This window comes from Vanellus vanellus, assembly GCF_965231255.1.
Source record: "Vanellus vanellus genome assembly, chromosome: 1".
Taxonomy (NCBI): Eukaryota; Metazoa; Chordata; class Aves; order Charadriiformes; family Charadriidae; genus Vanellus; species Vanellus vanellus.
Genome location: NC_138905.1, coordinates 10,225,015 through 10,236,913, shown reverse-complemented (window position 1 = coordinate 10,236,913; position 11,899 = coordinate 10,225,015). Strand labels below are relative to the sequence as shown.

At 37.4% G+C, this 11,899-nt stretch overlaps 1 protein-coding gene across 1 annotated transcript in view; it reads right to left on the bottom strand.

The window, feature by feature from the left end:
• Window positions 1–1,900: 1,900 nt before the first annotated feature.
• Window positions 1,901–11,899, bottom strand: part of SEMA3A (semaphorin 3A) — a gene marked incomplete at its 3' end in the record, with an annotated part of 167,821 nt that continues 157,822 nt past the window's right edge. Inside the window, exons 15-17 of the mRNA XM_082490315.1 lie at window positions 9,643–9,710; window positions 3,937–4,079; window positions 1,901–2,356 (exon numbers count right to left, since the gene is read on the bottom strand). Of these exons, the coding sequence (XP_082346441.1) occupies window positions 1,901–2,356; window positions 3,937–4,079; window positions 9,643–9,710 (667 nt within the window). The remainder of the gene's footprint in view (window positions 2,357–3,936; window positions 4,080–9,642; window positions 9,711–11,899) is intronic.

The window sequence follows — 11,899 nt, the reverse complement described above, 5'->3', positions numbered from 1 at the left end:
GAGTGGCAAGGAGACTGGGACATATTGTGAGAGATGCTGTCACAGCAGTTGTGTTATATTACATCTGATAAGGCTGATAGTGTAGTGATTGATAAATTAAATAATCTGGAGTGAATAATGACAAAACAGATCAGTCATCAATACAGGCACACTTTTATACAAAAGTTCCTTTAGCAAACTAAGGACTTTGTTCTAGTAATTTTCCCCATAATGACATTACCTGAAATTATGTCATTTACGGTCTCTACAAAGATAAAATATGGGAGGCTGGAGAAAGATGACCTCAAAAGAACTGGACACCATAGAACTGGGGACCAAAGGCACATCTGTGCTGAGGTGAATAAACCCACTAATTATAACCCTAAACTGACACTTACGGTGCACATACATTGTCTGTTTTACCCTGTTGCTCTTCTGTATATAGAATAAGACAGAAGTGCAGGACCAAATTATCTGTTCGTATAAACTAGTCTTAAGCTGAACTTCACCAATTTACTACCGCAGCAGACTTCACCCACAGATAAAACTGTCCCTTAGATCTTAAAACAGAGAGTTGACTCTGAGGTTACTATTTACGTGGCCTAGCGCTGGTTCTTTGCATTTGGGTGATCTGGCCCACAGAAAGAATGGAGCACTGAGAATCAGTAGTGTGGACATATTTCTACCACTGAGCTGGGAACAAAACACCTTAAACTGAATGTGAGCTTTGCTCATGGATATATGAGAGTCTACGAGCCACAGTATATAAATACTAGCATTCACAAATATTTACGAACCAAGAAAGCAAGAGTGTAATTAGTAGAGGGTATTTTAATGCTATTTACTTTTTTTAATTAAAAAAAAAATGTACAACTGAAAATCAATGCTCTCCTCTTCATTGGTTCAATCTATAGCAAGGTATTATACAAGTTGAATCATTTCAAATACCATACTTAGAAAAAGAATGCAGACTTCCATGCTATACAGCGACTTTCATGTTAAAATAGCTTAGTTTTAAAATTGTTTTGAAGTTACATGTCATATAGATTACTGAGAGGGGAGGAGGTTAACTGCAATGTGACTAGCTCCCCTAGAAGGTTTTTCCAAACAAAAGAGTAAAGCAGCTCATAATTGGAAGTTGTCTTTTTTTCCTCTAAACCAATAATTAGAAAGTACAATATTTCTAAGACAAAAAGTCTAATCTATTTTAGAAAAGAGCTAATGTTTGCTGCATATTTTTCATAGTACATTTAAATTATAGTTTTAATAAAATACATCTTTAGATCAAAGCTGAAAGAAGTCATCAGTAGTAGGCCAGTGTACTCCACAATTTTTGTTCTTCCAGATGATGGATGGCTTATGTTGTTCAGATTTCCACAAACAATCTCACTCAGTATTGTTTTTCCTCTTCTAGCACACATAAACAGGAGAACTGGTAGACAAAACAAGAACAAAATCCCTGTGTCCAATCACGTGTTTAGACGTTCATCAGCTTAATGAGTTCATGCAGTTTTATATATAAGTCTAGAAATGGTAGTGCTGATGATGAAAGGTGGGGTTTGTTTTTCTTTTCCTTAAGATGACAGCATGAAATACAGCATTTTGTTTATATCTCAGGCAAAAGAGAAAGCAAAACTTGCCTGCTGAACTCTGGCAGAACTTTTTGAGCGGTAAGCTAGGTCCGGGTGAGTTATCATCCTTGAAACTCTGGTCTTTCTGGTCTTAGAATCAGAGCCGAGAGGAAGGACTTACTAGGAAAGTTAGAAATGGATTTTATTTAAACCTGGTGGAAATTGTTTGAATTTTCCACTGTTGTAAACATCCACATAATGCCATGAAAAAGTTCATGAATATTGCATTTTTTCCAGTTATCTGTCTATACAAGTTTCTACTTGGATGAGGTTCCTAGAGGTAATGTAGCTCAGACACTACGTGGTGCCCTCTCAAATTCATGGGTCCTCCTGTTCCTACCTTTTTTATTCTCTTGTAGGTGCTTCCACTTATTTGTATTCACCTGCGCATTGGCAGGCCTTTGCCGGCGTTGTTTGCGGTCTCTTTTCCAAACTTGCTCACAGAACTCATCCATTGTGTTGAGATTGGGGTGATTGATTAACTGCATGAAGTCTCTGTACCAGATCTTTTGACTGGGGGTCATGCTATTGGTGGCATCCTTGGTCTTGGAGGCATCGCCATCTTCTTCTTTATGGAGCAGCTCTTCCAGGTGGTCAGTATCAATTACTTCCAGGGTCACTTTGAGCAAAGTTTGCATGAAGCCATGCTCCACAGCGTGACAAAAATAAATACCAGAGTCTCTCCGTTGAAGACTTCGTAGCAATAGACCCTGTTCTGTCCGGATCATGTGGTCATCCACTTTTATCTGCATTGGAAAAAAGTGGTAATTTCAACAGTTATCTTTCATATATGTGCAAAATTGTCCTCTAACCATATTTGTTCCTTAGTACTGCTCCTTTCAGCTGGTAAAACTTGGCCAAAAATCCCCCCAAAAAACATGAATGGAAACCCCCTTGCCAGTCATCATAGTTATGGAAGGCCCAAATAATCTGAAAAAAAACAACTGATGTGCTGCAAAGAGAGTTTGGGGGACTAAGAATGGACTCGTTAGTCCCTACCGCTGTTGAACGAAGATCTGTATCAGCTCTGTATCTTGCCGATAAGATTACAGAAGATGCAAGCCTGTAATCAGCAGAGTCAGCATGGACGCACTTGGCTACATTACCCAGGGCACACTTCTCATTATCTTTTAGTCGAGCCGAGCTAAATACCTGGGAAAGGTTCTCTGTCTTCCTATTGTTCCTTACTACAAAAGCCCTTAGGCATAGAATTGGCGTCTGCATAAGTGGATTATTTACAAATAAACAATAAGGGTTAAATCTCAACATTTTAAGAGTCAAAAAGCAGCTGTCCAAAATACTGTATTTTTCTGAATTAATTAATATCTAGGGATATAATTTCATTCTTTGAACGCATACGTTGCTGCAGACAGAAAGGGCACAAACCTGTTCGCTTCTGTCTCCACCGAGAATAGATTCTAAAACATTTACTACTTAATGCAAGTAACGCAAACAGCCGAAGTATCTAAAGCTGCTAATGTAAATAAGTATTTAGTACATGCTTTAAAAAAAAAATAATAAATGTTTCAAGTAGTTTGGGCGTATTTACCAGTACTTCAGTGCAACAAACAAGTTTTTGTTTTCTAGCTTGATCTCCCTGCCTACCAGAGTAGATTATTCTCTTAAGGTATGTGTGACCCAACTTCATAGTAACATTACTGGAGAATGAGGGTGAGTAACAACATAAGAATGTTGGTGACAAGAGAAGGAGAAAAATAAAGTATCAGCTTAGTGTAATGCAAGCGGGGAAAGTCAGTGCTGTTGCCTCTGTGAATATTGCTTTTGGTGAAAAAAAATGTGTAAGTTTTCATACTTTTATGTCCACTTCATTCTGTCTCTGTCTTATCTGCCGTAAATTCTTAGAGCATGCAGCACATAGGAAATGCTCCCGTTTTACACTACCTTTCAGTCAAACAGTATAGTGAGATGAATGCACTTAGACTTTTTTCAGAGGCAGTTTTAAGGTCTTTGTATTATTTAAATTCAATATAATCCTTGTATGATGCTTTAGGTGGCACTGAGATAAAATGCTAACTTTTTGTATTTCAGAGATATCTGAAGGAAAATCAGTGTGTTTTGCAGGGGGTTTGACCAGGGAGAGGACATGAATGTTTTCTGATGTAACAATCTGTAAAACCTATTAGAGAGCTTATGGGATTTTATGGTGATAAGACTAAGAAGATGGTGAAGAACAGCAGAAATGATAAGATTACAGAGAAACTCCACTAAACTAAAATACAGGTGGACATTATTCTGGGAAGGATTCAGGTTCAAGTGTATCTTCATAGAGAAGACTAGTTGCACCTCCTAATTTTTTCTACCGTACCTCTTCTTTGCGGTCATCATTTTGCTTCTGGAATTGCCAGTAGACTACAGCACGCTGAGATTTTGGACTGCACTCAAGAAAAGTGCTGCTGTTCTCTACTCCATAGATAATCTTTTCCTCCAGGGTCTGACCACTTGGGTTATCTGTAAATCAAGAAAAAAAGAATTAAATCTTAATTGCTAATTGAATTTGTTTGTTTAGAAATTAGGCTCCCTTAAGGTGTTTAAAGATAAAAACCCTAAAAGAAAAATTTCCCCGTATCAGTATGCCATTTGGAAAATCTCCATCAACATCTCTGTCTTTGTAAGGATCCCTGGTAGGTTGGGCTTTTTTTTTTTAATTATTTTTGTATTTTAAATCCTAACAGCTGTTAACATCTCAATATGTGAAGTTAATGAATTTCATTGTGAAATTTTCTGTAAACCTCGTTATTATTCACCGAGGAAAACATTTAGGACATGACAAGAATTTTTAATAGCAAACTGTACACAGTGAGAAAACTCAGGGTGTAGTTGCAGAATGTCTGTAATGATGCCTCCTGGGCTCTATGATCATAATACTTTAGAGCAAACTAATAAAACATGAGGCTATTTAAAAGTAGTATAATGTGTTTAGATTATATGGCACTGCAGTTTGCTGAAGCTGTTAATGACCAGGAATAATGTTTTTGAGGAAACAATCTTCAATTAATCATTTCCTCTCATACCGATATAATTTATGAAAATGTAATGAGGTTAATAAACCAGACATTATGGGAGGGGAAAAGAAAGTTAAATAAATTACTTCCTTTTGTAACAACAATGTTTCAAGATATTCATCAACTTGCTGGAAATATCACATAGCTATAGGACCTCTATGGCATTTGATTCTTCTCCAATACTGCAGAGGCTGTAAGGCATCATATTTCAACTCTCAACCTTAGCTCTTTAAAATGCTGTTATGGACTTAAGTGGCACCAGTGCAATAATCCTGGAGAGTAGATGGGGAGGAAGGGGTTGGTAAGCTATTTGACACTGTGTTGATCTCATGGGGCTTCCTGTCTCTTTGCCATTATTTGTCATTCTTTCCCTTTTCCACTTTTGATCTTTAGCACTGGAAATCTTTAAGGAACTTCTTTCGATATGTTTTAACAGGAAAATGATGTCTAATTAAAATCCTCCCAGAGAAATCCTTTGTCAAGTTTTGTTTGCTTTCACTGTGCCTTTATCATATTGGCCGTGTTGTTTAGCAAACACAGGCTGTTAGCTAGATGACTGATCCAAAGGTAAAAATAAAATTGAGCTCCTTCTTTGTGTTGATACAGCAATCATATGTCTTTCCATTATGACTTGCAGCCCTGAGAGAGGATGGGAGAAGGGATGGGCGACAGAATAGCAACTGGTGCTTGCCCAGGTCTCAGTAAGGAAATGTCAAATGCCGTATTAACACTAAACAAACAGGGAGTGGGTTAGCTTGCTTTCCTCTGCTGGATTGTGAACCTTTCCAGCAAGTAAGTGGGGTGCGATACAAACTAAGTGAAACAACTTTTATGAGTTCTCTCAGAAACCACATCCCTATGAAGAATGTCAGTGCAGCTTTGGGCCAAGAAGATGGGGAGCAGTGGAGGAATGAATTAGAAAGCAAAGCAAGAGAAGAGTAAGACAGCTGGAACAGAAGGGTACCAGTGGAAAGGTCTGAGGTGGAGTGTGGGTGCATTTGTGTCAATGAAATAGAGGAACTGGAAATATGTGAAGAGATTCACTGAAAACAAATAGAAGTGATAAGATAAAGAGAGGATATTAAAATGATTGGCTGTTTACTTCTGGGTCCAGATTCAACTTCGTGCATGGCTGACTGATGTCCTGACTCTTCTGTTTCAAGTTAGGTGCTCACATTTAGGAACAGAATTCACATGGCTGAGCAGGCAGCCAACGATCCTCGAATTATCAGTGAGAGGCAGTTTGATATCTGAACTGGAATCCCCAACAGAGAGCATAAGACAGTCGGTAGGAAATGTCCCCTTTTATCACCTGGGACACATATGTTACTACTCCAGAGATGTGTTTCTGCGAAACAGAGATTTACAGGCTTCCAGAATAAAGGATGGGAAACACAGGGATTTCACCCTAGGATGCACGCTCCATTTCAATTCCTCTCTCCCAGGCTCCAGGAACTTTGAATCATAGTTGCAGAATGGCCCAGCTTCAACAAGAGCAATCTGATAGTTTGTGTGCTTGGATTGGAAGCAGAGCTATCAAGTCGATCTCCTAAGCCTAAATGGACTTTGAGTCCTCTTCTCCCACATCCTAAATAGCTGATTTAACCAGCAGGTTACTTATTAGGGGGCTTGCAGCACCACTTCATTACATTTTCCTGAACACAGCGTAGCCAAGTGAATTAAACAGGAGCAGAGCACATGTAACACTGGTCTCATTAGATCCCAGGAGACAATCTCCTAGATCCTAAATATCAGTACAAAAGACAAAAACAGGTATTTCTTTGGCAAAAGTCCTACTGCCCTAGAGCAGTAGCATATTTTTAAGTATATAGAGAAGTTTCTGCTGGAAAACTTAGGTACCAAGGATATTTTTAGTATCTAGAAGTTAGTCACACTTTTTCATGGAAGTTACCTTGAAGGTGGGTGCTCTGAAGCCATTTCAAACTTCTGAGTGTTTTCTTGGATCTGGTCCATGGCATTCTAGTGTGTTAGAGATCACCACGGAAAGTGGCAGAAGCCCCCTTTAAATTTCCTCACAGCTCCAGAAAATACAGTATAGGTGACAGTCATGCAATGAGAGAGGAAGGATTTAATAGATCCTTCAAATTCCATTTCCATGATTTAAGGGAGCAGAAGGCAGGCCCAGGAATGTCTACAAATTTCATGTAATATTGAGCACGCGGAGTGTAAGAAAGTAAGCAGAGCAATGGAATAATCACAAGATCAGAGTGCAGCTCTGGGACTGAGGGAGAAGCTGAAGAGACTAGAAGGAAGAATGAAAGTCTGTGAAGTTCAGAAGAGCAGCTGGAGGAATTAGAAAACTATAGAAGTCATGAAGTTGGTTATGAAATTCAACCCAAAATCCTGTCTGAGAGCTGTAATTCCCAAAATGAACCCAACAGCAGTATCGGTTTACTACCCTGATAAATATCCTTTAAATACATCATTTCTGACATAACCAAAGAAGTATGAAAGGCTAAGTACTTATACCAAGATTGCTTTGCAGATGAATGAATTTCACTATGCAGTTAAATTCGGAGTGATTCTTTGAGCTTCCCCTCGGATAAATCACCTAAAAAAAATTGCCTCTTCTTTTACAAATTCTTCAAAAAAAGAACTTGATTAATTTCTTGATAGCACTAGTATGTTACACTTAAAAAAAAATAATGTTCTTTAGCTGACACAAAGGTAATCAGGCTTTTAGATTTAAACATTAATGTCTGGCCAAACACCTGTACAGCTCAGGATCCACAGCTCCCTCTAATGTTGCTGTGTAGTCATTTTATACTACTTATATGTTTGCACAAAAGGGCAACTGAAAGAGCTACCTAAACTTTATTAAAAGCATGATTGCTTCAAACAGATATCAAAGTAAGTTTCTTTAAAAGTGAGATATACATTAAGAGACTGTTCTTGTTTCTGTTGGTTCACATGAAGAATCAACTGGCAGTTACTGCAAGTAGTGCAGACAAGTAGTAAATGATTGCTGGAGCTTATTTTTGGCTATTGACAAATTTGGTTCTTCATCTGTTGTCCAGGAATCTACTAATCGTAACCAAGAAAAAAACTCAACAGAAGTTGGCATAGGAAGTTTATGGGCCATGCAGCTGCCTGTACAATGCCTGATCATTTGTAAATGACAAGGTAATATAGGAAAATTTTATAGATTTACAATTCAGAATTAATTTAGAGAAAACGTCAGTCAAGAACAATCTAAAACATTCGTGAAGTATTTTGACAGCGCATCCTTAAAGTCTAGAACCTAGAACTGCATGCCCTCAGTATTTTTTGTAAGTTACTGATTCTTCTAATTACGCTGTTTTCATTTCACCATTAAGTAAAATTTTCAGCGATATCTCGTCTCATGCTTGTTCTGCTCATTTTGGCAAAGCTATATTAAAGATCCTTGTGATCAGAGGTACCATATAATTGCTTTTTTCTGACCTCGAGTTCTCATTATTATCGTCATGAAAAAACTGAGCTGGATTACTCTCTTCCCTTTGAACAGATGATATCTTTTCAGACAAATATGTATACCAAATATGGGAAGATATAAAAACCAAAGTGTTTTGCAATCCTTCTTTTTTTCTATGAAGATAAAGAACAGATGCACAGTTGTATAAAGAACAGCTAGCAAAGGAAAGAGAATGGTAAAAACCCCTGGACTTTTGGTAGCCCAGACCATCATTTTACTCATGAGTAACATGTCCAGATAGTAAAAAGATGAAGCTAAGATGTGCTTTGGTTGGTAATAAAATCCATGTTTAGTGCATGGTGAATTTTTCCTTTTTGGGAACTGCAAATGTCATTGCAACCCCACTACATATATCTGCACTGCATAAGCATTACTAGATATTACGCAACTGGAAATTTGTGAACTTTCTACTTGTCCATATTGACTGGTTCAAATCTAAACTAGTCGTGCATTCATGAGTTCTCAAAATGTGACAACTACATATGATCATAGTTTATTCATGCACTTTTCCAAACCCTTTTCCCCTCTGAGTAGCTTGGTCTGAGCCTGGCAATCAAGAAGTAAAAAGAAAAGCTATAGTATTGTTAGCTGCGAGTTTCATTAAAAGACAGACAAAACTATTACTGAAATGTAATGATGGTGAATTACACACAAAAGTATAAAATTTTGGACTATTTGTCATTCTTGCTATTACAAGGACTGGTAGGACATAAGAGTTTTGAGGTATCTCCATTTTCAGCCACCTCTTCTTTATTTATCCCAGAAATCTGCCCAGTGGTTTAGGTGTTATTATAGATGTACCACAAACATGAGTAATCTCTTTTTTTCCAGCAGAGGGAAGTATTGTCTAAGTGTTCTCTTCACTTATAGCAAAATGGACATTTTTCATTTTCTGAGTGAAGATCCTCTGAAGAGTTTAGCAACGAATTAGTAACTACGTTCAGCAGCCTGTTTATCAGTCAAACGGTTCAAGAAAGAAAGATCTGGTCCACGCACTGTGAAAATGAAACAACAAACCAAAACCAAAACCAAATGATGTCAAAGAAAACCCATGCTGAAAGCACATGGGACAGGCCCACCGCAAGGAACATCCTGATCTTAAGGGCTGCCAGTGTGGCACATACAACAAAGACCATCCCATAGTCAGCGAAGTTAGTTAATAATGTGCTTGGTTATCATCCTATGCAAACTATATGAAGCAAAATACCTATTTCTTGCTCTTCTGAAGAAGATATGACTCTTTTCTGACATAATATGCCTAGCCTGATGGTATGGTATTACCAGGTAAGCGAAGCAGAAAAATTAAAATGCTTAAAACTGTTAACTTGAGGAAAAACGAGAAAAAAAAAAACAGTTTGTAATGTCCGATCCAGGCCATTGTAAGCAAGCCAAATTGGGATAATGATGTATTATATTCGTCTTTCCCAGATGTTCGAGACAATTTCACCAACAATTCATTGGTGTGCTTCCTACTCATGCACAGTCTGTAAATTACATACAAATTAGTTGTACTTCAGTCATACCCATAACTCACCATGATGCTGCAGGTCTGAACAGTGGGTAAGTGGGTCTCCATTTCGGATGTCTTGTCGTCTAGTACGTCTGCAAATATTGTATTTGAAAACTGTTAGTGACCTTCTCAGTGGTCAGCATTCACATTTGCCATTACTGAAGAGCAACAAATGGAACATATATATATATATAATTACATAGGTCACAAGTGCACCTAAACAACACTAGGAAGGAAATCTTATTGTTACTACTATATTCTACACTTTACCATGGTTTATAGAACCAGATTTACAGGTAAAGTCTTCAGAAACTGGTAAATGTGTCTCCTGCACTGATCCTAAGAAGCTTATTTTAACTTTGTTAGTAATATTGATCACAGACAAATTCATTCCTTGATTCACAGATACAGGGGCTGCTGAGGGATCAAAGTAAAAACAGCACAGTTTAATATGCACCAAAAAACCCATGAAGAAGCTACAGCTTTTCTGCAAGTACAGAATACTTTAAGTATCATGGCATCTTCTAGCTGAAAGAAACATTAGGATGGATGACTTTGAAAGAATGTCAAAAATGCTGTATATTCTACAAAATCTAAATTTAAATAGATTTTAGCCACTACAGATCTCACCAAAACATTTCTGAAAAAAAAAAAAAACCCCACAAACTTTTACAAAACTGTTGCAAATGGCTTTGTCTTTAGAATAAACAGAATAAAATGGTAGATAGGAAGATTTTGAAGTGTCATTTATTCCACCCTTTGTAGCTTGAGTCTGAGTTCTAGCTTTTATTGCACGTCCATTTAACATAGTATATTCCTCCCCCAGCTTGATTTCCACTGGCTCTTTTGGAAAACATATTGATCTGTGCTAAAAAATGTTGTATTTCTCAGAAGAAAGCTTTTTAATACAGTTTTATTTTGCATTTGTTGTTCTCTCTTTGTCTGCTCCTATTTTTATTTAAATAGCTGTGACATGAAATTCAACTGAGCCAGAGAAAAGCGTCTCATATAAAAGAAGAAAAAAGAACAAGGCAAACAAAGATGTGTTTCAAGTGTGAGCACTTTACTTTAGGAATCAGAGAAAGCCTGAGGGCTTGCAAAATTAAAGGAGAACAAAGAGGATTAGGCTGCTGAACAATGCTGTGATTTCAGATTATGGCATCCAGCAACGGATATGCAAAAGTCAAGTAGCCTTGTAAAAAGCACTATTGGTCACTCCCTTGTGACAACAACCCACATTTTTAAAAAGCCATTGTTCTGCAGCACAGAGACCATCTCTCTTCTGTTCACTAACCCCGTTTGCAGACTCTCACTACCCGCCCAGCATCAGCACATACTAACAGTTCTCACAGAGGCACCATCAACTGCACCGCTGACTCCTCTTGCCTGAAAGATTTTAACCATTTTTTTTCCACTGAAGACTACTAAAATGTTAAAACTGAAATTAGTTATGTAAAGTATGGCAACAGTTTGTTTGTTTGTTTGTTTTTTAAATCAGAATGTGTATTTTTTATATCTTTCTGAATAAAAACTTCTTTAAAATTATCCTAGTGAATTAACATGCTTTAATAAGAAGGAACCTTCTGTTGATTGATATACGATTCAAAAAATGTACTAAGCCTAATTTCAGATATCATCTTCATATTACTCATTACCAGTGAATAAAAATACACCAAAACATAAGGAACCATAACATTTTGTTACTCCTTCCTAAATTTTGAAATGCAGCATATTTATAGGATACTATTTGTAGAAAACAAGTCTGTGGAACAACTCATATTACTGTCAATGGAGTTTGGATGAGATGCTTAGTTAGAATCACAGGAAAATGTCGCGCGTTTCACCATTCTATCAACACAATGATGTCTGAAATATGAACCAGAACACATCTGCATGGGGTAAAGTTAAGTGGTCGTACTACAGGAGCTCTGATCTGTCATTTAGAGTTGTAAAATACACAAAGGAAGAAAAGTAAATTAAAATCATGGCTCATAAAAGCTCCTTTTTAAAAAAAGAAGGAAAAAAAAAACCAACGAAACAAACCCAAAACTATTAGTAAAGCATCTGTGCAATTGCCTCAGGACTCAACTTTCCCAATATTTCTGGAGCCTAAAATTACAAGGATTCATTATTAGGAAACTGTTGACATTTAAGCTGTTTCCAGCAATGCTGATTGTGTCACAGACGTATTCAAATCTGGCTTGAGGCAGCGGGTAAAGCAGGTACCAGGTAAAGAGAGGATCGTCTCCCCCAGTAACCCAGACCTTTACTCTGCTGCTGC